At 39.3% G+C, this 27,907-nt stretch overlaps 2 protein-coding genes across 2 annotated transcripts; both read right to left on the bottom strand.

Annotated features, from left to right (window-relative positions):
* Positions 1-509: 509 nt before the first annotated feature.
* LOC146386876 (sortilin-like) lies at positions 510-19,465 on the bottom strand. The gene is made up of 20 exons (XM_084928065.1): positions 19,141-19,465; positions 13,544-13,606; positions 13,391-13,464; positions 13,188-13,290; positions 12,661-12,822; positions 12,440-12,513; positions 11,438-11,487; positions 10,822-10,949; positions 9,640-9,784; positions 9,395-9,550; positions 9,188-9,300; positions 8,929-9,031; positions 8,676-8,844; positions 8,390-8,574; positions 8,112-8,301; positions 6,724-6,840; positions 4,662-4,770; positions 3,506-3,618; positions 3,275-3,401; positions 510-3,177 (listed from the first exon to the last, which is right to left on the bottom strand). The coding sequence occupies exons 1-20, from the start codon at positions 19,459-19,461 to the stop codon at positions 3,163-3,165; spliced, it is 2,517 nt and encodes an 838-aa protein (XP_084784191.1). The 5' UTR covers positions 19,462-19,465; the 3' UTR covers positions 510-3,162.
* A 1,831-nt stretch (positions 19,466-21,296) lies between these two features.
* On the bottom strand, positions 21,297-27,827 carry psma5 (proteasome 20S subunit alpha 5). The gene is made up of 10 exons (XM_084928064.1): positions 27,745-27,827; positions 27,381-27,431; positions 26,921-26,987; positions 26,691-26,817; positions 25,441-25,508; positions 25,248-25,355; positions 25,090-25,148; positions 24,891-24,993; positions 21,846-21,932; positions 21,297-21,694 (listed from the first exon to the last, which is right to left on the bottom strand). The coding sequence occupies exons 2-10, from the start codon at positions 27,407-27,409 to the stop codon at positions 21,617-21,619; spliced, it is 726 nt and encodes a 241-aa protein (XP_084784190.1). The 5' UTR covers positions 27,410-27,431; positions 27,745-27,827; the 3' UTR covers positions 21,297-21,616.
* Between the last annotated feature and the right edge of the window lie 80 nt (positions 27,828-27,907).

Genomic DNA, 27,907 nt, shown 5'->3' with positions numbered 1-27,907 from the left:
CAGCATTTCTTCTTAATAAACTCCAGTGGAGATATTACCTTTTCTCCTATAGTTTTTATTTTAAATATCTGTCTGCGTGAGTAATGCTACATGTCATATCATGAAATTTGAAACTCAGTTTAGACCACTTTGCATTAAAAACACCACTTTAACTGGTTTGTTTCTATATGGCGTTACCTATTCATAAAATATTAACTTTATGAATGAACCACTTATAAAACAGCACCTTATTTTAAGTGCTTTCAGTAACTTACAAGAACAGTTGATAGAGGTCGTTGATATGTCCCCTTCAATATTACAATATATTTTGTTGTATACTGAGCAGTAAAGTAAACTGATATAGATAACAGTAAAAAAAACTAATCTCCTCAAAAAGGAAAAAAACTGACTTTATGTTCCTTTTAGGGTGTATTTTGACACAAAAATACTATTAAAATAATTGCTGCTAAAGTACTGTAATTTTTTCTATGTACTTTGTGTTGTGTTGAAGAAAACTCCAGCACAAGAGCACAGATGTAAAAGAGAGTATTATTTCAGTCTATAAATGCAAACATTGTTATAAAAACATCTGCTCGACAGAATATTGAATCCAGAGTTACTCATCCCAGCAAACAGACAGCGGAGAAAACGAGATGGAAAGAATGTCACCCATCTTGGCCCCTGATATTTTACAAAACACACAAGGACTAGAACACACGCAACATCACACATCTGTAGACGTAGTGCAATAATAAATCATTAAATACAGGAGACAGCTGGGCTTGTTCTTACTGACAGTTAAGTAAATCAAGAAGGATCAAGCATTAAAAACCTGCTTTCATATCTGACAAAGTCCACCTAACGATCCTTGAGTTATGCCTCAGTATTAGGCCAGCTTATTGCAATAGCTTATTTGCTGGGGTGGTATTGCATCTGCTGGAGAATACAAGCATTAGCCATAAGCCCTACATGTGTGTCAAATGTTATACTTCTTACACCGCAGATAATAAAAACGGCAGCCAGCCAACATACCAGCTAAAACAATTGATATTACACAGACATGCGTACTGGGACACAGGTGTAGTTAATTTTATAAAGCAAGCGCTCTTTACGGTCACCAGGCACCATTAATCTTAATACACTGTTATTGTGAACAAAAAGTGAGGTTATGTTTTGTGTTGCGCTGATATCAGATGATTATAGAAATGTTTGCACTTCTTTTTAAAACCACTATTGTTATTTATTTGCTGATTATGCCTGGCTGAAATGTCAGTGAAATACAAACAAACAAATAAACAAACAAACAAACAGCAATGTACTGGCGCATCCTGTTAAACAAAAATATCATAGAAGTTCAAGTAAAGGGTTTGGATGAGCATAAGTTTTTATAATGCTGGGCTAACGTTTGAAAAATAACCATTAAAAGTGCTTTGGCAATAATTCAAGTCTTTCATTTTCACCACACTCGCAGGAGAGTGAAAAATAATGACTGTGTTGGGCTGGGTTTCACTAGGCACTAAAAATGAAGGACTAAAATCGTTTACTCTTGTTTACTACAGTTTATATACGTAATAGATTGTTTAAATTGTGTAAGAGGTGCTCTATTGGATTGTAATCTAGCGTCTGTGGAGGCCATTTGAGTACAGTGGACTCTCTCTCGTGTTCAAGAAACCAGTTTGGGAAGATTTGAGCTTTGTAAGTGATGTTATCGAGCTGGAAGCAGCTATGGGAAGAATGCACTAGGGTGTGGTCAACAAGTGTGCCAAGAAAAATATCCACCACACCATTACACCACCACCATCCCAAACTGGTGATAAAAGGCAGGATGGATCCATGGTTTCCTGTTGTTTCTGACCCTATCTGATTGTCACAACAGAAACTGAGACTCATCAGTCCAGGCAACAGCAGATTGTTGATACCTGGTCTGCAACAATCTGCTGTTGTCTAATACCTGTGATCCTATGCAGATATACCCTCCACTTCCTGTTCTTAGCTGACAGCAGTCTGGTCTTCCGCTGCTGTAGCCCATCTGCTGTGTGGTGGGTGGTACTTTCAGAGATGCTCTTCCGCATACCTTGGTTGTAACGAATGGTTATTTGAGTTACTGTTGGAATCCTGTCAGCTCAAAGCTCCTCTGACATCAACAAGAAATCTCCACCCAGAAAACTTACTAACTGCATATTTTCTCTTTTTCAGACCATTCTCTGTGAAGGGATGGTTGTGCAGGAAAATCCCAGTAGCACAGCAGCTTCTGATTTTTAATATCCATTATTTGCACACTGAACTAGGAGAACATGTTTTGAAAGCAAGAACTACATTAACTTCGACACATTATCTGGTACCTAACAAAAGATGAAAGGTTCTCCTTAAAAAAAGCCAATTCCAATCACCAATTTGAGTCTTACAATTTCTAGTGCATTAAGCGATTCTGGCCAGTTTTTACTTTCAAAGATCCAGACAGTATGGTTGAAAGAAGAAGACTATTAAAAAGAGGTACCACTGTTCACAGGAGTTAGTATCAAATACAAAACCTCAATTTCCCAAAACCTGTGACAAAATGAGGAACAAAAAAATGATGTTGTTGCTTCATTTTAGCGATTAGCGAAACATATAAAGTGGCCCACCATGAACACAAGGACTGGATCCTAAAGTTTTAAATGTACAGAGTACAAAAACTACTTAACTGACAGCAGATGAAAACTCTGAGCTAAAATACTGATTATTTTCTGTGTCCTGTTTCTCCCATGTTTCCCAGCACTTAATAAAACATTCTGTGCACCCACATGTGCAAGCTGTAGCAGCTGCATGGTGCTTGTGCAGTGCAACGCAGTCTCTTCTCAGGTCATCATGAAAGGAAACATACAGAGCACAATGGAGCACATTTTCACACTCAAAGGTCTTTACAGAATTTTCTGTGACAGAGAGAACAAAAGCTCTCCGGGGATCCCAGAGGCTTTCTTCTGTCCCCTCCCAAAATCACCAGTGCGCCTATTTGCTGGGAGTCTCAGCCGGTACAAGGAAGCAATATAGGAAGTCGCCCCGCTGCTGAGTCCTCCGGCCTCCAGGGGATAGCGAGAAGTGAGAAGCAGATGTTAATCAGCATGTGGGAGCAACAGGAATGCCCAGGCATCATGAAAGACTGCTTTAGATTTAGTCTGAAGAGCCTTTGAGTGGGAAGAAATCTTATTCTAAAAGGTCCTATGGGGAGACACAAACAGTATAACAGTGTTTATAGATAATCACAGCGTTTTAGGTAAAACTAATAAATATAAGGGGCCCTTTACACAACATCTACCTGATCTGAGTCCTCATTGTACTGTGCTTTTCCTGTCTCCATGTAGTGGGGGTCCACATCATCCACTCCTTCTATTTTGTTAGCTTCAGCATGTTCCCTCATAACAGAGTAACGGTGCACAAGGAACCTGATGAGGACAAAAGTCCATATTAGGAAGAAACTGAAGAGATGTGAGTGCATCATTTATTACTGCGGCTGCAAAGGGTGAAAAAAGAAAAGAAAGTAACCCACCGTCCTCCACAGACATATTTCTTAACCAGCCAAACACCTGCGACAGCGCTTGTCAGGAGGATCGCTATGACGACCAAGACTATGAGAGCAGTATTCGTTGAACTGTTTTCAATCTGTTCAAGAGACGGGAAAAGTTTAAATATGCAACGCAGTGCACTAGGTTCCTCGGCCTACAGTTTATATGTTATTTGGGCTTCCGAAGTGTCTTTTCATGCATTTTAATTTGCAATTTATGCATTAAATATATCTAAATGAAATTTTAAAAAGTAAACAAAAACAAACAAAAAAGAAAAAACTGTAACTTTTTAGTAAGGAAAAGGTAAGGGATCAAAACAAAAAAGGAAAATACACACATCCGTTTTATAGATTCAAAACATTCACAAAGCATGAAACTCAATTAGATCTGTGTAGAACAATGATGAGCAATAATGCTCCTTATACTCATTCAAAAAGCAAACACAAATGATTTTGCCCACTGCACCGCCTCATTTTCTGTTACACTGGCTTGACGACATCTTGCTTTGGAAATGACACCAACACTGGAGTCTGAAATCACTGAGTAAGTCCTTTTACAATGCCATCATGCTGCACTGTTTGCAAAAATGATTCTGTGATACCACAAGACTTAACTTTTTTTCCCCTGTGCTGTTTTTCCCCTTCTTTCCTTTTCAGTTAGTTAACAAGCCTGCAGTTTAATGCCATTCATTCGATAAGAGTCACCAAAAGAAAGCATGAAAAAGTGACTCTTGTAGGTCAAACTGGCAGAGGAATCACTTTAGAATGCTTGCATGTACTAATAAAAGATTAAACAGACTTTTGGGGGAAGTGGTAAAGTTTATGGCTGTTACGTCTCATCAAAAAATGTTCTGCTCTTCATCAGTCTGTATCTCCATTTACCTCTAAACTCTAAATATGTGTGTTTCAATAGTGAAGACAAACATCAATTTACACTTTCTGTTAACAGATGTTAAAATTTTCACATTTTTACTACATTACTACATTTCAAAAGCTCGACTCAAGCTGCTACGTGATTAGCCATTTCACACCTCCAGTGCTGACCATGCTGAAGATCAGACCCTTCCTTAACTTTCATTTTGTCCCAATAAGTCTATATACTAACCTGCACAGCCTGTATTTCAGAATAAGCAGAACTCACTAGGGAATAAGGAAGAAGAGCGTTGCTGGTGCACATCCTCCTCAAGTCCGTCTCCTTCCTAACTGGTTGGAAACCTCCCTCGCACTGGCTGCTGGGAATCTTCCGGTAGCTTGAAAAGGAGGGAGAGATATATGTAAGGCAAGACAAAATTCAAAGAAAAGGACATCAGTTACAGCAGAACAACTCAAAATATTATTCCTGACAACAGTGGAGGGAGATTAACAAACAGAAAAAAAATGGGAAAAAGAATGGCCATTTAGAAAATCCTGTCTTGAAGCATGGACACCAACAGTTCCTGAAGTGTCTGTTTGTAAATGTACCTGCTTTTGCACAAGAACTTTGTTACAATTCTGGAAGAACGAGGTCTGGATTTTTTTTCCCAGCTGTCCTTTCTGACACATTAATAAAAAAACTTCAAGGTGCAAATGACACCTAGTGACGATATCTGAACACAGAAATGAAGAAAATTGCGTTTTCATTCAGTTTTCATGCTGCTTTAAGATATTAGATAGATAGATTGTCCTGTCTAAAAAAACACAACTAATAACTCCGAAAATAATTTAGTTAAATATGTGTTTTCAACAACTCAAATCATCAAATTTTTAGAATATTTTCTGCTTCTCCATCTAAGATTTGCAGGCCCATTGACCCACTTTCATGCCATTTTTCTAGCAGACTGAAATCAGAGACAGTTGGCTATTCTAAAAACTGATGTTTTATGATGTTTTTATTAGTGTGTTGTACAGCTCTCTCCATGCCCTTTCATCTGATATATCACTTGATATGGTTTCCTGACATTTTTCTCACCAGTTAAGCTTTGACTTTTATTTTAATTTTAAATGTTAAATTATTTAAATTAAATAAGCTCAAGCTCTTATTTCTATCTAGGATCACAAAAAACATGATATCTTGAAAAGTGGATGCTAGACTGCTCACAGACAGACAAACAAGCAGAACCAAGGGAGTATATAATCGAGAGTGTGTGTTTCTGATTAGTAAATACGGTATATAATTATATTCCTCCCCATTGCTAAAATAAAACACAATACTTTTTAACGTTAAATTCATAATCACAGAAATGAAGAAAATGCTATTTTCTTTTAACTTTCATGCTGGATTGAGCAAAGATCACAAGCTGTACCACAAAAACAAAAATATCAGTACATAGCCTAACCCCCCAAAAAATGATCTGATTGCCTTGGACATTGCATTTCACACATGCCAGGTGAGTCCAAGAAGAGTTCAGGGGTGTTGTGGATGTGTAAAAATGGTTTGTGCATCTCAGGCACAGGGATAGTATGTGTAATATGCAAAATGTGTATTATAATTATAATGCATAATGTATCTTGGTTAGTAATAGGGGTGGGGGAAAAAATCGATACTGTGTAGTATCGTGATATTTTGTTTGCTAATAATGTATCGATACAGGGACAGCAGAAATCGATATTTTGTTACAAAAAAAGTTTTTGTGGACTGGAACATGCTCTGACTTCAGAGCATGTTGATCCTTTTTCTGAGCAAGAATCCTGACATCCCTTCACTGTCCAAATGTGTTTAACTTTTTTTTTTGGCAGAAATAAACATGACAGTTTACTTATTTTAATTTAAGACATTTTATTTTAATTAAGTTTAAAACTTTTTATTTAATGTAAAATTATATTTTGTTTTAATTTACTTTCAAATTCTTCAGTTGCTGAATGGGCTGCATAGTTTTCATAAATTGCATAGTTCAGAATAGCTATAATTGTACCAGATGGTTGCATTCAGTTAAGTTGGACTAGACTGTAATACAAACCGTTCAGTTTGTCAACAATAAAACTGACTGAAATGAGAGAAAGACTGAGTGTGAGACTTTGATATTAGATAAAATGAATATTGATAAAGTTTACCTTTATGTACAGAATCTGAATATCGCAAAATATTTTAAAAAATTGCAATAATATCGTATCGTGTGTTAAGTATTGTGATAATATCGTATCGTGGGATGTATGATTCCCACCTCTAGTTAGTAAGAGGTTTTGTTTTTTTGGGGGGGTTTGGTAAAAATGTCAAATGTCCTCACCCACTGGTCTGCAGCTGTTCAGTGGTCCCATTTAAACAGAACTCCAAAGGACGGTCCTTCAACTCTTCCTGCTCCACACACTCTGAGCTGTTCTCTGGTCGGTAATACCCAAAATCACTGCAACACAAAGCTGTGTCATTTCTACACTAATGCACTGTTGAATGCAAAAAGCTGAAGATTCATTGAACTGTCAAATATGCAAATAAGATAAGATAGATCAAATTTAGACTATATGGACAAAAATATTGGGTCACACTTGTTTATCACTGTATTCCAGTATTTTATTCAGTCCCTCTGGTGTAGAAAATCAAACACCTAGCCATGCAGTCTGCCTTTACACATTTGTGGAAAAGTGATCTCACTGTATTTGAGAGTGGTACTGTAATAGTCAGTCAGGACATTCCACGATCACATGTAAGTGATATTATTGCAAAGTGGAAGCAATTAGGAACCACAGCAAGTCACAGGTACAGTTACAGACTGGATGTTGAGGTGTAAAAGTCACCAGTGTTCTACTGACTAAATAACTGCACAGGTCCAAACCTCTTCTGTCATTAACATCAGCACAAAAGCTGTGCGCTGGGAGCTTCATGGCAGCTGATCAGCAGCTACATGCAAGCTTTACATCCCCAGGAGCAATTCAAAGCATTGGATGGAGCACGTTGTCACTGGACTCTGGATCAGTAGAAACATGTTCAGTGAAGATAAATCTAAATGCTTCAGCTTACCAAGATATTTTTGAAAATTCTCTCCTTACAGCTTTGTGGGAACAGTTATGGAAAACCCCCTTCTTTCCAGGATGACTGCGCGCCTGTGCACAAAGCAAGGTCCATAAAGACATGGCTGGATGAGTTTGGTGTGGAAGAATTTGACTGGTCCAGACAGAGCCCTGACCTCAAACCCATTGAACACCACCTTTGGGTTGAACTAGAAAAGAGATTAAAAGCCAGGTCCTCTTTACCAACATCTGAGCTTATAAATGCCATTCTGGATGAATGGGCAAAAATTCCCACACACATTCCAAAAATGCTGTAGAAAGCCTTCCCAGAAGAGTTGAAGCTGTTATAGCTATAGCCCAACTTCATATTAATGCCTTTGGAATTAGAAATGGATGTCATAAAGGTTCCTGTGGGTTTGATGTGTACGTGTTCCAATACTTTTGCCCACATAGTGTATTTTGAACTAGTAGAGAGACGGAATAGCAGAATAAATAATATGTTGAAAGAAAAAGTCATGCATAAAGAGCATTTCTACAAATATAATGTATACCCCACAATCTTCTTATGTAAAAATCAAAACCCACTTTCAAGAATACCATAATAAAGTCACAAGTTCATCTATTACACCAATCACTTGTACAAAAGGAGATGAAGTGAACAAGGAGATACCAGTGATAATCATCCAGTGTACATGGACAGGGGGACAGCCTCTTGGTGACTGCATAGTCCCTCCCGTTCCAGCAAACAGAGCCTTTCCTCAGGCGTAAGAAGGTCTCTTTATAGCCCAGCAAACAGCCATCATTAGAACCAGTGGTGTCTGAAGAGTGAGCCAGCCACTGCACGTAGTCTCCTTCTGTGCCTGCAAAAGCAAACACGCACATTATCATAGTGAAAACACACTTGCTGTAATGCTGCACAAACATCGCCATCCTCTGTGCCTTACTCACAGTCTCTGGTGAGGAGCTTCCTGAAGTCTATAGTGATCACCACCCATTTACTGAAGTCCTTCCTGTAGCCCCACAGGCTGACGTTCATGGAGCGAGAGCCAGGCTCACTGTCCATGCCACTGAAGTGAAGTGGGTCATTGGTGAAGTTATATGTATGCCAGCACTGTCCTTCATCTGTGGAAAACCTGACGGGTGTTTAAAAAAAACATTAGCTGCAAAAGTGACACACACAAACACTTACATATATGTCACAAAATGCTAGACAGAGTTTAACAGTTGTTCGCACTTTATCTGGCTGACAGGTAAATTAGTGTGCTCCACAGCCACCAGCAGGCCTCCTGAGTCCAGTATAGCATAATGATGGGGTCCCTTGAGGGCCAACATCCATGAGTAGCCCCCATCATCAGACACATACACATCAGGGAAGAGAACTGACTCTGCATCTTCAACACTGCCTGGAGAAAAGGGAGGGAGACTATCAAGAAACATTCAGTAAAACTGATTGCACTGAAAGAATTTGGTGGCTTTGTGTGTCTTACCGTGGGCCAGAATGAGGCCCACTGCACTGGGCTGTGAGAGAGGAAGCATGGGGACGTTCATCTTCATGGTGGTGCTGTAGGAGGCGTGGATGTGTAGCCTGCACTGTAAAGACACAGTGATGAAAACAATGTTTACACACTGGCTCGTACTGAGAAATTAAATCTGTTTGAAATAGTTCATTTTGGTGTGTTACAAGAGGTCACATGCGACCACATCCTAATAAAAATATACTCCAATACTTGTGTCTGTGTGTCTCACTCTGTTAGGTCTGTTGGTAGAGGTGTCAGTGTTACAGTGGCTGTTCTCTGGTCTGCGCAGCCTCTGCCACTTTGCTCCTTGGTCATAGGTGATTACAGTCTCCACTGTGCCATCTGCAAAACAAACATGACGGATTCAAAATTCACTTAAATTCCTAGCAGAAGATAATTTTCACATTTACTACATTTAACTAGTGTGTTAACTGACCGTCTGCGAGCACACTGGTCATGTAGACGCCCCTGAGTGAATGGATGACAGTGAAGTCAGTGTCACTTCCTGTGGTTGTGTAGAGGTGGCGCTCCAGAGACTTGGAGAACACAGTTCCTCTGTCATCTGACACATAGATGGTTCCAACACCAGAGTCTGCTCCGCACAGAACACACGTCTGGATTATACACTTGGATATGTTAACTGATAGCAGAAGAGAAATCATCATCAGCACCAGTTCTTACCACCGGGGTCATCCACGTGCATGAAGATCACGTCCTGATTGGCTGCCAGGATGGAATAAAACTGCTCGTGGGTGACTGTAGGAAGCTGAGCCATGTTCCACGTCTCGCCGCCATCTACTGAGACGTGGATCATACGTTCTGTACTCTGTCACACACACATTCACAGACACAATTACTGCACAGAAGGTGTATTTATGCTACTTTTAGTGGGAATCATTACACCAAAATCCAGGCACCTGTATGACACTGTTGGTTATACAGTATATGCTCATCGCCTACACCCCGTATTATTAAAGACACCCAGTCTGTCTCTTTTATTTGCCTTTACACCAGACATTAAAACATTAAATTCTACATGAAATATGTGAGTTCAAGGAGTGTGAGTAAATTCCTCTGCATGCATGGCTTATACTGTATTCCCAGTCAAGGAAAGCATTGTTGGTAATACGTTTATAAAACTATGCTTTTATCTTGTAAGCTAAGCCAAGAGGAAGATGTAGATGGCCTTTCAACTTTGTGTGAGCAGATTATCATCTTATGAATGTGGGCCAGGCCAACTCCAGATACAGTCACACAAAACAAACTGCATTCCAGTCACAATGCAAGCATTTACACTACAAGCATGCGATTTTGAGTAGAGACAAGCTATAAATAATATTTATAAGACAACTAATAATAATAATATATAGCAAGTAAAATCAAATATTTTAATATCCATGCAGAAAAAAGATAGTTTTAAAAGACAATAAAGTCATAATGTAAAGTGCGTTATAAATAAAGATGCTATGCTATGCTATAAAATTAAAGAGCAGATGACTCTTTGCCAGACAGATGTATTGTATAACAAATAGTTATTGCATGAGGTATGAAAGATTTCCTGTATCTGTGTTTAGTTACCCAGATAGGATATCCAGATACAGACTGAACATTAATGCCAGATGTCACAAACTATTTGAACGCTTTAAGTGAGAAGATATATTTTTGTTTTGCAAACTGAGTAAAGAAAGCATAGAAAGAAGAAGAAGAAGAAGAAGAAGAAAATGGGTGTACAAATAAACAACTACACCCAATGCCACTAAATACACAGACTGCAAAAATGCAATGTCTGTTCACAAAACAAACACACTCTGCTCTTAAAGAATAAAGGTACAAAGGCGCGCGCACACACACACACAGACGTACCGTGCCAGTCATGATGGAAGCGAAAACAAATCTTCCTCCAAGTACAAATGAGTAAACTCTCGTTGCAATGGTGTGGAAACTTTTACCGTAGTCGAATGTCTTTCGTAGATGTAACATGCCTTTGTCGTCTGACAGAAAAAAAAAAGGTGAAGTTAGTGGAAGTATCATTGAACGTGTTAATATAGCACTTTACCCACATAAAGTGGGGATACATATCTCTGCTGCTTTAATAAGTCTGTTAAAGGAATGGATTGAGTTGCACATAGATGGAATTTCTTGATTGGAAATAAATCATGAAATAAATACTGAAAATCAGCAGCAGAGTTAAGACAAAATACATTCCGGCTGTTTAATGCGCTCCCTAGTCAGCTCAGCCACGGGCCAAGGCGCACGAGAAACTTTTAATACTGTGTGGATCTATTCGTGTGTAAGAATCCATTTGGTTTAGACTGCCAAGTTGAAAGTAACTCATGACTGTCAACAACAAGGCACAACTTTTAAGGAACGATAAACCTGGGTCCGCGTTCGGATACGACACATTCAGGTGGTGTGGATTCATAAAAGGAGTGCATGTCTGAAAGGGCTTCTGTGGAGGGATGGTGTTATCTTCACTTACTGCATGATCCGTTGTTGTTTGTGGTAAAGTAGATGCTATTCTTTGGACCCCTGTGTGTGAGAAAAACAAACCATAATTGGGTAGAATCAGACGGCGGAGGGAAAGATCTAATTGCACTAACATTGTTTAACATCTGTAAATCAAATGTAGATCCACTTTTGGAATTTGTATAAATTGCAGATTATGGTTATGGTTTTAAAGTGCTGGTGTGAGCAAGGCAGACATCAACCCTGGTTACCTTGGTTACCCCCCACACACACACACACACACACACACACACACACCCCACAAGTTCTGTCGGGTTTTGTTCGCTGCCAAACAAGATGAAGGTTTTCACACTGCACAGATTCTGGTTCAAGGACTGCGGGCTGAATAAGAATGCCACTGCTGACTCATGATTCAGTCTGACAGCAACCTCAGCTCCCTGGCTCTGCAGTCAATTTGGGTTGAGGCCTAAATGACAGCTGTGGTCGCACAGAGCTATCACAATGTTCCCACAATGCAGCGCTAACAACCGCAGGCTGACACCGCAACCTCATGTGAACTCTGGTGTTCAAATAAAACCAGAGTCAGGATGGGGGATACAGACTGTGGTGAGGAAAGCAGCTGGAAAAACAACAATGGACAAAGAACACACACACTTCTATTTTTACCAAAAGCAAAGACGTACATGTTGACTGTTTGTAAACCCACACGGACAAATGTGCCTGTCAGTGATGGAAACTTGTGTTTTATGAGAAACATTTATTTTCTGTGTAAGCACCAGTGGCCTTTAACCTGGGCCCGAAATTCACTCCTGGCTCAGAAACAGAGAGCAGGAATCCTGTCTAAAGGAAGCGCGCACTGCTTTATGTTTATATGTCACTTTCATTAAAGTTGAGGGAAAGTCTCTAAGAAAAAAAAAAGGCCAAAGGTAAGGTTCACACCCCTCACCTGTCCTGATTGTCTCCCCTGTCCTTAATTATACTTTAACATCAATCTGATGGGGAGGTCAGTTCTTACCATCTGACCAAACACACACTGTCGTGGATCTTCCTCCAGGTGGCGCCAAAGTCCTCAGACAACCACAGGTCCATCTTAAAAGAAAAAAGCTTTGTCAGTAAAAAGGGAGTACATGTTTATTTTTAGTATTTACCCATTCCTAATTGGGAAATTAGGAAATCGTTCACTTCAGGAGAAGAGAGGTTTTCTTTTATTGAAACTCCAAATCCCTGACTATATACCATGATACTGAGTGTCAGAAGTTTGTTGCAGTCCCCGGGGTTGTACAGGATCTGAATGAGGGGCTCAAATGGCAGGTCGGTGGAAACAAAGGTCAGTCCAAAGTCCTGTGAGCGAAACAGCCGAAAACCCCCGACGTCGGACACATCACCGCTCAGGATCACCTGAAGCCAAACAAAAGAGCCAGAGTTAAATCAATCGGTCACGTAGCTGATGAGAGAGAAAACACATTTAAATCAAACCAAAACACTGAACATTATTCAGGTGGGGATTCGTTACTTTTCTTAATTTTATGTCAGTGGATTATCAGATCAAATAAACATTTTGGAGATGCCACCTGTGAATCAGAGGATTACAACTGACATTTATTTACTGTTTTCTTTAGATGTAAACAACAGAAGAACTGAGGAAATTGTGCCCTTTTACTGAAATCACAAGTAGATGAGAAATGATCCACAACTGCAAAAACCTTTGAGGATATTTCATCGTATTGCACTGCATGTACTGACTCTTTTAAAGAATCACTCACCTTCCCTGAGTGGTCTGGACTGATAGCGATGCCGAACTCTGTCTGGATGAAGGTGTGGTTAATCAGATGAGTCACGTCTTTGAACGTCTTCCCATAGTCTTCACTGACACACAGACAAGGTTGCAGTTAGACCCTCAGACCACTGTAATTAGTAAAAGTTTAATAAAGCCACTAAACCAAACCAGCAGCGAGGCACTTCTCACCTCCTGTAGAGGTTAGACTGGCCGAAGCGGATCATGAACAAAGGCACCTGAAAGGTTGTCAACACCAGCAGCACCTGGGGTGAGAGATGAATGGAGTTACACAGAAATCAAACATCATCTTGGAGTTATATATTGTCATACACATGAACTCACCCCTGATCCATCGCCCACCCAGGCTAAAGACAGTGAACCCAATGTCTGCACCTTGAACGTGAACTGAAAGGGAGGGAAAGAAAGAAGACATTTTAGTGAAAATACAGAAAACACTGCCGTTTACTAAAAACTAGACACATGAACGGAGAGCACAGCTTGAATTTTCCATACTGTCCAAAGCAGCTCGGTCATTTGGATGCACTCTGCCTGTGTGACCTACATTCCTGTGTAAATCACAAAGACGAAGCCAGAGAACAACACACTTTGCTAATGTCTCGAACGCAGCAAGAACACTCTCTCAAACACATGACAGACATTAAGGCTGAATGTAGCCAATTTTTCCGGTGTTTACCTTAACAGACACTTACTAATACATTCCTCAAGCCTCAAAGTTCAAAATAAAAGGAACAGGTGTGACATAATATTAGAGGCACGGAGGGAGCAGAACTACTATTTCCCAACTCTGACAGAAAAACAACATTCCTCTTCATTCATCCCGACTGAAGCTCAAGTGTTTGGTCTCTAGCCACAGCCCACAATGTTTGGAGTCTGAGGGAGCAGGTTACTCCCCTCCTCTCTTTAGCTGGAGGGACAAAGATGTTTTCAAGGTGAGTACAGCCCAAAAGCGTCTGTGTCCATAAAGCCACAGAAGATGGTCACGTCTACCGTATGCCTCCTGCATCCATCTGTTCCTATTTTGATCGTATAACTATTTTACAACTTCAACCCCGTTTGCAATCCTCTTTTCATCCTATTGGTCAGTTTTTTTTAAAAAAGTCATATGTGTTGTCCTCCCCAAAACTCACTCTCTAGCTTGAACATACAGGTTAAATGTCAAGACTTTAAAGATTTTTACAAGATATAAGAAAGCAAAACTATTAGCATATGCTCCACTAGACATGTTTTAATGAGACTACACAGCTACAAGTATTAGCATTCTAAGTATATCTTTAGTTTTTTAATCACCTTAACACAATTTATGATACTATTAGATAATGTGAATAAGGATTAAATAAGCAGATATGAATATAAATATGTACATATAGAGTACACACACATACTTAAACTTTCCCAGACAACCAAGGCAAACTTTTCAGAGGACTCTATGAAAAGTACTCCTCCCACTTCCCAGTCTTCGTTATAGTGTTGCTTCAGTTTATTGAGGTTTGAACTGAAGCACAGCTCTCTTAAGGACTTTGACTGGACCATTGCAACACCTTGATTCTTTTCTTTTTCAGCCATTTGGTTGTACATTCGCCCCTGTGCCTTGGATAATTGTCCTGTTGCATGACCCAGTTTTGGCCAAGCTGTTGGACAGATGGCCTCACGTTTCACTCTAGAATACTCTGGTATAAAGAGTAGTTCATGGATCATAACATGGAGAGTCTAAATTTACTTGGAAGTCCACTCCTGTGAAGACTGTGGGGTTGCTTTAATACACACTTGCATGCTCCAGACCAGCTGCAAAAACTTGTGTTTTTATCAAGGTGTTCACACTTGCTGATGATCATCTAATCAAGGGCATTGGATTAGCAGCACCTGGCTACTGCTACTTACCCTCTTAATTCCTGTGGAAGCAGTAAGGTTGGACTTATCACTGCACTGAGTCATGTAAAAACTACTGAAGAGGCTACAGGAGCTTATAGCAAAGTAATGCTTTGAGATAAATGCTTGTGTGAACATGCTAAAAATGCCAGCAATGGCACTAATAACAAGCAGAGTTTTCAAACCATGCAAATACAAGTAGAGCTGAGGCTGATGGGAATGTCATTAGCTATGCTGGTATCTTGCTCAAAATCAACATAATTGTAGAAACTGAAATGCGGGATGACTACCAATGCTAAAATCAACAAAGTTAATATAATTCATCCTGAGGAGGACATAAATGACTGTACAATCACAGCAGAGCATGAGAATACAAGGTAAGCAGAGGAGTCATATCATAAAATGTAAAATATTATGATAATTTCAAACTAAACAATATGAAATTTAAGTCATGTCTTGTCCTAATACTAAGTCTTTGCAAATGTTTCTACCAGTTGCTATCACACCTGTGTTAAATTTAAACCAGTGGGACACTTTCCACATCGGTTTCTCTGAAACTCTATATGGACTAAAGCTGACTTGCCCAGCTGCAGGACACACACCTAAACGATCAAACATTGCATTTATATCATAGGTTGTCTTTTTTTGTTTTTTACCTAGTATTTAACCAGGAAGTGAAAACTCCTCAGATTTATAATCTCCTCTATAAGATTATCACGGGCCAAGATAGACATCTAAATGTAGGAATGTAAATTAACATCATGTATGTAAAAATGAAGATAAGCCTGACCCAGTTGGACATGGCCTCACATACCAGACATGACCTCATGCTGTGTCTCATGTTGGATTTAAGGGTCCAGAGCTGCTCTGTAAAGGCTTCTCTAACCTCCCGAATCTGGCATTTAGTTCAGTCATAAACAACAAAACTTCTGGAGTGTGCATCACAAATAGACACATACAAACATCTATACAAGCAGACTCAATAACACACAGTCTGTGGGTGGGAGCACAGTAAAGTCCTCTCACAGAAAAGGCAACACAATGAGCTCCTTATTCTCTCTGCTTCAGCAATGTTTACACGCATAAAACTTCAGAAGGAGGTCAAATGCTGAGGCTCTGATCTCACACATGAAGCAGCAATGCAAGCCTCTGCTGTTCGACTACGATTTGAGATTCTTATTCTCCAGGAATACCAGAAAAGAAGAAAAAATTAATGCTAATTAATTTTTAATTAATACATTTACAAAGTGATTAAAAAAATCATGATTATTGCCCGTTTTAAGTCTATGAGCAAAATTTTAATCTCTCAAATAATTAGCTGCTTGGGCAGCACAGCAAAATCTTTTTGTTTGGTCTTTTTCATGTTTTTCTTTCCAGGCTAGCAGCATGGCTCGTCAGATGGCAATGCCAATCTGTCATCTGTTGGCTCCAACGCTAAATGTTAGCATGCTAAAAAAAATGGAAGACCTATCATATCATATTTGATACTTGAGTTTTTGAGACTTCTGCATCACCAGTGTTTGTTTTCCTCACCAAAAAACCTAAACTGCAGAATTAAAACAAAATAAAAATAAAATAAAAAATGCTGGATGTGGCAAATAAAATGCAAACTGAAGTTCATATAGTCAAATTAATGTGTTTTTTTTTCTGTCAAAAGCTTCAAAGAGTCTTTTGTTTTTTCAAAAGAAATTACAATTTTCTGGCAATTATTTCATCATTTGGGCTTTAAATGGATACGGCAGCCTGATCTATGAAATAGATAGCAGTGGACTAGACTGTTAGATCTTCTGATAATTTATGTATCCATAATAAACTGAATAATGAAAAACTAATCAACTGCCCAAATCCAGCTAAACCTTCACATTTTTGCTGGTAGAAACAAAGGAAGTAAAAACTATAAGATATTGACATATCTGTCTTTAAATAAGGGCTTACTGTATATAGTATATACATAAAGTAGCATCAGTTTCATTGTTACATTAACAACGTAGTTCACTGAATAACGGATTAATGTGAAGACACAGCTGGACTCTGCCACATGTGCTGCAGGCTGTGCAGAGAGGATGGTAAACACGGGAAAGTTGATCATGGGTTCTACCAGTGCCTCCTTCATTTATACTTTGTCGTTCTTGTATGTTCCCTGTGTATCAACAAGGCCAGATTTCTTTCTGACACACACCATGTGGTACACCAGCTCTGCTGCTTTCCTTGGTGCTCCAGCAGCTGGCTGCACCCCAGCTACCCTGAGGACAGAGCACTTTTTTCCTGTTTGTTTTGTTCTTTTTGGCCTGAGGGAACGGGAGACAGGATAGAGTCTGAAGAAGGGGGGGGGAAGAAAAGAAAAACAAAACAAGCTAGTTTGTTAACCTGAGTCAGCTAAATGAACCTCGCACAAACGGGGAAAATACGTTAAGGCTTGGGCTGGCTGACAGAACACATCCTGTGTAGTCTACCAGGTCTACAAAAACCACAAAAAGGAGCACAGAGAGAAGGAGGTCAGCTGTGTCTGATCTGATAATTTACACAGCCATCTGGAAAATAAGGAGCGCATAATACGGATCTAAATCCTTTTTCCGCTCCTGATCTAGCATGCAGGTCTGAGAACTCAGACATCAGCCCACAGTGGAGATCAGATGAAGTTTAGCAGAAGAACGTGGGGAATGTTTGTCAGGGAGAAAGGCCCGGAGGAGAAGGGAGGAGTCTGCTCTCTGAAAACACGCTGAATTATTTTCACGGTCGATAGAAGACCAGGTGTTTCATTCAGTGAAATGATGTAACACCACCTATTACCTTTACACACACCAAAGTGGTGTATCCATGATTTCAGAGGACAATACACTGGTTTACAATCTACCCCTAACTTTAAAACATGTGGCTGACATTATGGATGTGTTTTTGTCCCCATAAGGAAGATAAGTCCCCGCAATGTATAAAGAGATTCAAGACCCCACAGCATTAGTAATACATGCACAACTAAGACACACACACACAACATGAAAATGATCCTGTGGAGCTTTGTTGTAACTTCTTATGAGTTTGTTTTTATTGTGCTTCTGGTTGGATGCTCAGTTGTTGTTTGTCTGAGAATAAAAAAAAAAGAAAAAAACTGTACTTCATGCCTACCACCATTCCACTATCTCATGGCGATCCCAAAGAGGTAGTAAAGGTATGTTATCAGCTGGCTCTTCCAAGATCCCACCAGACACGAGGAACACAGTCAAATGCGTATGACTGTATGCTGTTACATTCTCCATTCACCCAGCACCATTAGTCCATCAGAGCATGAAAACACAGAGTCAGCAAGCACCACACATGTGGAGCGCTGACCTACATTAATCCAGATCAATTAAAAAAAAGGTTGCAACAGAAAGAACTAGAAAAATAGGAGAACTGGCTGAAACTGGCAGATTACTTAACTAAACCACTTTCACCTTCTCCACGTTTTCTTTGTTTGTTTATTGACTAGTTACAAATAAATATTATACAAAATATCAAATATTTTGATATTCAGTAAGTCTTTGGAATCTTTTTAAGGACTGATTGTCCCGTGTGCCAGTAAAAAGTACATCTTAAAGTTTTATACAGGTGCTCAAAGCAAACAAACTGGAGATCCCTGTAAAAACATTTATAAATCAAATAATAATTGATTAAACAATATCAGATTAACTAATAACAGAAAAATTTAATAGTCCTCTATTTTTATTTGTTTTTCTATTAAATAAATCTTTGACATAATCGTATTAGTCTTTTTTTTTCTTTTTATCCCAAACTGTCCTGAACTCACATACTCAACATTAATTAATGAGCATTTGAGTTAGTTAAACGTATTGAGTTAATTTTATTTGATTGAATGACTATCAAAATTTCTTTCCATCGGTTGATCGACTAATCTACAAACCCCTTCAGTAATTAGAAGCAGTTTAATATGCAGGATTCACATCTTTCCTTGTTTGCATCTGTTAGGAAAATGTTTGGAAATGTTACGAGCAACTCCATCATGTGAGGAATAAGCTCACGTGTAATCCTGTCACTGTGGGTGTGAAGTCACTTACAGTGCTGGTGTCGTTCAGCAGGGCTGACTCTACTCCGGGCAAAGCTGTACATGTCTGTTCATTCAGTCCTGCGCTGCGCTTCGGCAGCTCCTTCCTCTCTGGAATAAGTCGCTCCTCATCACCACCCAACTCCCCCTGCAGCCTCCTCAAATGTGAAAACTTTCCCCCTTCGTACTGATGTTTGCCCAGCGCAGACGAAAACAGCCCGAGCGCCAAAATGCAAGATGCGGAGATCATTATGAAACCAGCGGTGTCCAACTCGAGACTCCTGCGAGAAACTTCACTGTCCCACCACCAGTTGGCCGCACATGCCCCCCTCATCACCCAAAGCATCTTCCACAGCGGCCCATCCACCGCGGCACCGGATTGGTCGGGACCAGAATAACCTGTGATATAATTGGACGGCGTCGATCTTTCTCGACTGAGTGTCACACCTTTTCTGGGGTTGAACTGCCCCCTGGTGGAAGGACCGCGCAAAACTTACTAGCGCTTTTAAGTGTTGTTGAATTATTTTCTCTGAATTTGTTTGGGATTCCAAGAAGCAAATAGAAAAGCAGAACAAATAATCTACAGCACGGCTTCCTTCTCTCTCCCTCTCTCTTTTTTTTTTTGCACAGCAGCGGTAGTTTCACTTTTTATTGTGAAACAGCTAGTGAAGGTTCTTACATACAGATCCCTGAAAATAAAACTTATGTTTTTTTAATAAAAAAATATACTTTAAATTTGTTTGGTTTCTTTTTTGTATTAGTTGACAAAAAAAATGCATCAACAGTTGAGGAATTACAGCCATTTTATACTTAGACCCTGTTTCTGAGGTTTAAAATTAATTAGCCAAACTTTTGCAGTCAGTGACTGTGTAAAGCACAGGTGTCGAACTCCAGGCCTCGAGGGCCAGTGTCCTGCAGGTTTTAGATGTGTCCTTGATCCAACACAGCTGATTTAAATATCTAAATGACCTCCTCAACATGTCTTGAAGTTCTCCACAGGCCTGGTAATGAACTAATCATTTGATTCAGGTGTGTTGACCCAGGGTGAGATCTAAAACCTGCAGGACACCGGCCCTCAAGGCCTGGAGTTCGACACCCGTGGTGTAAAGTCTTGAAACCATGGACATCATGTATCATGTATCTTCCTGGTCGAGATGCTCTGCAGGCTTTTACATCAGCCACCTTTCTTTTGCATTATTCTTCGATTCAGTTGTGAAGCACCGTCCAATCAGTTTTTCAACATTTGGTGGAGTATAAGCAGAGTGTATAGGCCTGTATACTTGAGAATTCATCCTGCTGCTTCCATCAGCAGCCACATATACCCAAGCCATAATACTGCCTCCACCATGTTTGTCAGATAATGTAGTATGCTTCAAATAATGACCCGTTTCTGTCCTCCATACTTTTCTCTTTCCATTATTCTGGTAAAGTCATCTGTCCAAAGACTTTTTTCCAGAACTGTGCAGGCTCTTTCTAGAAAAGTCTTCTCCAGCCTTCCTGTTTTTATAATCAGCATTTTGCATCTTGTTGTAAACTCTTTCTCCAATCATAAAGACATGATTGCAGATCTTGACAGTGATGTGCCTGTCCTTGACTCGTAAAGTTATTTTTCTTAAACAATGGAAATAATTCTATAATTATCCACTTTAGCTGTCTCCTGTGGTCTTTCAATCCTTCTGTTCCTGCTGAACTGATCAGTGGATTCCTTCTTCTAAATAATGAAACAGATTGCCAATTTGGCTGCTCCGAAGGTTTTTTGCTCTCTCTGATCAGTTTATTTTAGATTTTCAGCCTAGTCATGGAATCCCTCACTTATATTAGTGAAAAGTTATGAAACACAAACTCAATACATTGAATAAATTTAAGACATTACATCTGCATTACTTCTCATCAAATAAGGGAGCAGGCCTAACCTGGTCATGAAAGCACTTGTCAATTGTTTAGTTAATTCTGAGCCTCTGAAAATGGGAGACTGTGTATATAAACAGGCCTTTTTGACAAAGGATGACGCCTTCAATTTAGTTTTTGCTAACATGTGTATGGTATCATGAGCACAAAACTAAACCAGTTACGCTGCGTTTGCAATACAGTTTACTAATACTAATTAGATATTATTGAAATACCATAGTTGAAAGACAAGAAAAACAAAAACTGCAAAGAGTCGGCAACTTTCTGAATACAACAGTTTAATTGTACTGATTCGTAACAAAAATACCCCTCCCACTCCTCCCCCACATTTTTCCCCCTTGCCACTCAGTTAGAAGTCCCGGTCAGACTCCTGTACAGACACGTACAGATACTGAGAGACGTAAAGAAAAATTATTGGATCGTATATAGAAACTGCTTCTGCACTGCAATTTTGAATGCAGCAAATAATGAGAATGTACGGATAGAAAGTTGTGGCTGCTTTGTGACATTCGGCCCAGGTGTGCTTTCACACCCTCTTCCCTCGTGCCCAGAACTGAAACCGAGACCAAGTCTTTCCTGCTCTAGATGTCCTTGATTACCTCCTCCAGCTCCTCTTTGGAATACATGTGGAAGGTCTTACCAGGCTCTACTGTTGCCAGCTGTAGAGGAGACAGATTAAGAAAGTATGTGTGAAAAACAACCATTTAGACACCAGCAGGTCTTTGCAACTTAAGTCCAAATAACACAGCTGATTTGGTTGGAAATGGACAGATACAACCTTCTGGCATCAAGTATCAGAGTGGGACAAACCTCAATGTTGGTGGCGTTGAGCTTCTCCTCCATCACCTGCTTCAGAATGGTGAGAGATGACTTGATGGCTTCTTTTAATGTCATGGACTGTCAGATTTCCAGAGACAGGGAAAGACAAAAAGACAAAACTATTCAAATCTGCAAATTTGCGTGTCCATAGTTTTGACAACATACACCCGTCCATCATGGAGAAATTCTGCCTATATTCTAGGGCTGCCACGATTATTTTGATAGTCGACTAGTCACCGATTATTTTTGCGATTAGTCGACTAATCAGATCATGCATCCATTGGACGTAAAACATATAGATTATTGCACCAGCAGCATCTGCTCCTTGCTATCTAAAATATAACGGGACACTGGAGTATATTCTCGAGCATCTCACACTTGTGATAACCAGTTGTCTGCTTGACGTTTATTCAGCTGTGTAAAAACTATAACTTTAACCTCAGCCAAACCAATTTACTCAGGAACAAATAAAATACTAAAAAAAAGCCAAACAATAACATTTTTAAGTTATCTAAGTGACTTATATATCATGTTTAACCTGAGTAGCGAAAGACGGCGGTGGGTTTGAAAACGATTTGCTGGGAGTCCGGTGTTCTCATGGGCTCTAGTGAGCCTCGCCCCCGGCTAGCTATCGAGCTAGTGGGTAACAGACGTCTCCGAAAACGTCGGAGCGCTTTTGAAAATATGTGGTGTCTTGAAAAACTGAGCAGATATTTGAGGTTTATACAGTTACATTCTCGCCTGAAAATATGTTAAACGTTTAATTTTGTGACCCAGAAAGAATAATAAGAGTAATATTAAAACTAACTAGCTGCCGCCATAGACTACGTGCACGTTAGCATATGCTACTTCCGGTGCGGAAACTCCTGTGGGGAGCTTTGTTTCCGGTGTCCTATTCGTGCCCTGTTTACGGTCCAAAACAAGTTAAGCAAATGAATGAATCAAGCGGCGATTTACATTTCTATAGATGTCTTGGGCATTTACCCAATATATCTGTAAATGATGTTCATCGACTTGTCGATATTTTTTCCCCGTGCCTCAGAGCAAAAGAGAAAAGGGATTCAAATGTTATATTTCTCAGCTGTCCCTCGTTTATCGCGGGTGTTATGTTCTAAAAATAACCAGCGATAGGTGAAATCAAGTAGCCAATTTTATTTTTTGACGGTGCAAAACGTTTCGTGGACATACAGTACTGCACTTCAGAGTCACACTGCTAGCGATCGATGCAGCGATTCTGTACTGTACAGGAGAGACGTCACGGAGGAGATCGTCTGCAGCGATCAGGACGCAGGACACAATGTGACGTAAAAAAAAGCATGCAAACTTGCACTAAAAAATCCGCAAAACAGCGAGGTGAAAGGTGAACCGCGTTATAGCGAGGGACCGCTGTAATTTTGAAGGTAAGTCACAACATACCCTTCGTAAATACTAATGTATAGAAACCGTTACCAGCAATCGTTCAGCAATTTTTCATTTTTTGCTTTTTTTCACGGTTTGTTAACATGCTGTGTAGGTGTGTACTTCACTAGCTGATATCGACATAACGGGAAACATCTGGCTTGACTATTCTTCACCTGTAGTTTGAATGCTGAACATTTGCCTGTTTAAATCATAATAACTGTCACTATACAGAGATGTGCTTCTGAATGTGGACGATGTGTCTTCTGCTGCAGTGATGCAGTTCTGCTTGTGTTGAGTGATGTAAACAACTGATCGATCTAAACTCTTTAAACGTCAAAATTGATCATTAGATTTTTTATGACACAACAGTGGTGAATGTTCCCACCTTCTGCTCTTTGTAACTTAACGCGATCTTTCCGTTTTCGAGTTTTGGACTTGATTTTGGAGTATATCTTCGCAGTAGCGATTTACCGCAAAGTAAAGCTACCGGAAATGTACAACCCCACATCCAGTCTCAAACCAGGAAGTTAGCATTTTCTTGTGCACAGGGTCTATTGTTGGAAACTGTGCTATGAATTCTGGGACAGAGCTACTACTTCTTCTTCAGGGTTTAACGGCAGCTGGCATCCTTGTACATGCAGTGCTGCCATCTTCTGTTTCAGTTATTACACTCTTAAATCCTACTACTTATTCCTGCGTCTTTTGTGATCTTACAAAGCTTCAAACGACGCGTCGACTATTAAATCAGTCGTCGACAATTTTGATAGTCGACGTAATCGTGACTAGTCGACTAATCGTGGCAGCCCTACTATATTCAAAATGTTAAATGATCTGAGTCAAACCTTCCCTGTAACTCTTTAAGGCGTGGGACATATTTTAAATTGTCCCTTGCCAGCTAAGCCATATATTAAATTATAAATGCCTGTGAGTGTAGTATACAAAAGTAGAACACACAAAATGTATGTTCTCGCCATTTATGACCATTTAATACCAGACATAAATGTCTAAAATATGTCTGTCAACGTTTTTCAATATTTCTCTGTGCTGACTGATTTATTTCATGTTCCTTAAACGTCGCTTAACCAAAACCTAAATTAGTCAGCACAGCGATCATTCATCCCAGCCACAAGTTTATGGTTATTCCACAAACCAGGAACTGCATCACTGTTTAGTGGATGAGCGCAGACAGACAGATGTGGCATCTCCAGAAATTTTGTTTTAAATATTTCAGCTGAAGCTTTGGGAAGCTGAGACAGGTTTTTTTTCTACATTTCTTGGGTGCTGTGGCCAAAGTAGCTTAAGAGTGTGCTTTTTTTTTTACCTTTTTTTTTTTTTTTAAGAACTTCTGGTTTCCCATCTTGGACAAATGTCCAAGAAAACTATTTGTATGTTTGTAGCAACAGAGTGATGGAAGTTGAGACACTGATATTGAAATATCCTCATCAGCTGTAACTTGTCTTGTACCAGCTAAGTGGACTCAATCTGACCGCTGAAGCAGGCTGTGTTCCAGCATGACATGGGAGTGTGAGGAAAGCACAGGAGTACCGTACTTAACTGGATAACATGAGTGAATTACACAGTGTGTAATGCAGGCATATGGTTGGTACAATGCTATGGTATCATGGCTGTTATTACCTTGTGGTAGACCTCTTGCAGAGAGCTCTGTGCTCCCTCAGATGCAGAACCGATGGCCCGAGCATCACACTGCACAAAAGTTCCTGATGGGTCCATGTGATACCTGTATTACACACACACAAAAAACAATACGTGTGTTTAAGCAAAGCAAGCAAATATCCCTTAAATTTTAAAATAATAAACAATTATCTTGACATACAGCTGAGGTCCTTTTTCATCAACTCCCCCAAACAGAAGCGCTACACCGAAAGGTCGACTCTGTTTAAAACAAAGCAAAGACACAAATAGAAGTTAAACATCAAACTTTTTAGGTGTGCATCTCAAAATTAAAACACAAACACTGGCTGAGTGACTCACCATGGCACCAGGGTCTGCATCTTCCTCACCAAACTGCAGCGCCAGGTTGGACACAGCCTGAGTCACACTCTCCACTGTCATCGTCTCATTGTAAGTGAACCAGTGGTTCTGAAACAGAGCACATACAGGTTAACCGCAGATAAACACAGCACTCTAAATATGCCTTATACAGCGCTGTGCTCTGAAATCATACCTGTGTTTCCACTCTTGCTTTGTCGATAAGAGTCTTGGCATCAGCTATCAAGCCGCTCATGGCACAGCCTAAGACGTGAAAAGAAAGAAAACTAAAAACCTGCATTTATCTTTCACAAGCTGTGGCCTAAAGCAAGACTCTTCACCATCAAAGTGAGACAAACGAGATGAAATTTCGTGTAATCCGAAGGAAAGCTTTACTGTGCAAGAATGTGGATGTGACCAATGCACTGATTAAAATTTGTCTGAAACAGCTACAACAACAGTGTGAAAATTAAAGTTGAGGACTTGATTTGCTTAGCTTTGCGAGACAATGTTCTGACTAATTTAAGCCACTTATACCAAAGAGTTTTTGCTGAAGCAAAGGAAAGAGAATCACTTCTCGAGGTGTTTTTTTTAAAGATGAATACTCTCCCTTAAACAGAGGGCTGCAAAAAACAAACAAACCCCAAAACAAAACAAAACAAAAAAACAACACACTGACAATCACAAAATATTTGGGGGAAAAAAAGAAAAGAGAACTTTAAGATATTTTCACCAATCTTTACATGGAGTAGCCCAGTGATATTCTCTGGTTTAAAGTACTATTAATGGCAATTTGTTTACTTAAAATGTTTATTTATCTATTTTCTGCTTTACAGTCTTGCAAAAGGACCAAATAATAAAGAGATGATGCTTTCAAAAATAATTTCATTAACAGCTTTAATTTGGTCTATATTGTCACACAAACTATATCAGCCAAAAAACTAAATCTAATAATATTTGGTTTAAGCAATGCTTGGTTTAAATGGCTCTGATTTAATTGCAAAAATATTTAAAATCAGTGCTCTGAAGTAAATCAGAGAGGGTCTGGCTGGAATCTTTTTTAAGATTTAATGAATTCACATGGAATGACTCTTTAGGTTGTTTCAATCTATTGATCTAGATGGTTTCAGTTGCTTTTGTCCACATTTCTCTTTTTGTAAGGGAATAAAAGTTTTTGAAAATTGAAGTGTACATTCAATTAATAATAATATTTTCTGGGCTAAAAAGAAAATAATAAATATTTTTGCTTTTCTTTTTCTTTAACAATATTGCACTGGATTTCTGTGTAAAAAACAAAAACAATAACATGCATTTCAAGTCCAATTTTAATCAAAGAATCAATTAACTGGTTTAGCTGACTGGATATCTTTTCTCATTACAAAAAACAGCCAGTAATATTATGTCAATAAAAGCCTTAATCCTTTGTCATGGTCCATTTCCACTTACCAATGTGACTATCAATCTCCACAATCTTCTCAATGCTGTTGGGCTCCATCAGAGGAGAGGTGATCCTCTTCTCCACAGCCAGACATACCCCTTCTGATGTCTGGATACCGATGGCTGTGGAGCCCAACTAGAAGAGCAAAGCCAGGCCAAAGAAAATAGATGAGCTTGAATATAATCACTTTGTTTAATAACCGTGCAGAAATGGTTAAAGATTCCTGTGAAGTACTCACTTTTATTGCCTCTATGGCATATTCAACCTGGAACAATCTTCCCTCAGGAGAAAATGTGTTCACACCTCTGGAAAACAGAAATTAATGTTTAGAAATTTTAACAACGATTAATATATTAAAGATAGCTGTAAACGTTATTTTTCACTATTATTATTTGCACGTCTATTCCCTCATAACAGTAAAGTAAATAAACGCTCAGCTTGAAAAAGATGGCACACCGAAAGTGAAAGCAAACCAACTTTTTCCTAACATTGATTATTAGCTGCTAGCTGATACAAGCTGTAGAGACACTGTTACAATAAGGGTTTAACGAAATCAGTATTTTCTGTATTTTCTTTCGGCGTTTAACCGGGCTTTCTTTCTCGGGTAGACAATAAAACACCTGTGTGCTCTCGTTCGTTTGTTCATTTCCCTCTGTTAAGCGCTCAATAAATGACAAAGCAGTTTGTGCTGCACCTACCTGTCATATTCCGATCTGGTCAAAAACATCTTATAACGTTAAACGCAGGATCTAGAAAAAGATAGATGCGTTATTTGTGTAAGATTTCTGTACAGTACCAACAAGTTAAAGCAAATATTGAGAGCTGATTCTAGTTTTTGGTTTCAAGTTTGCTGTGACACCGGGTTATCTGCTAGCTGCAGTTAGCGGTGATACCGAGCAGGCGTGCTAGCTAACAGCGCAACCAATTACACAATTAACTGCATATTAGACACAAATATACATCAAACATCAAAATTCCATCAGTTTAACAATGTCCGGGGAAATATATGTGTACAATTTCCCAGTATTATTCAAAATAACTTCACTTGCTCGGCTCGTTTACCTTCAGCCAAAAACCCTTCAATGAGTTCGCTTGTTTCAGAGGAAGCGTTTGGTGTGTTACATCCAAACGCGCCGGTTGTTAGCAATTCCCTAACTAACGTTCCGCGTCTCCAAGTCAAAATATACTTCATTAAATTAACTTTATTTATGTACTCTGAATTTAA

Source organism: Perissodus microlepis, chromosome 5 (genome assembly GCF_051167445.1).
Source record: "Perissodus microlepis isolate ML-2025 ecotype Zambia chromosome 5, ASM5116744v1, whole genome shotgun sequence".
Classification (NCBI taxonomy): domain Eukaryota; kingdom Metazoa; phylum Chordata; class Actinopteri; order Cichliformes; family Cichlidae; genus Perissodus; species Perissodus microlepis.
The sequence above is the reverse complement of the archived record's forward strand: the minus strand, read 5'-3'. Positions and strand labels throughout refer to the sequence as shown.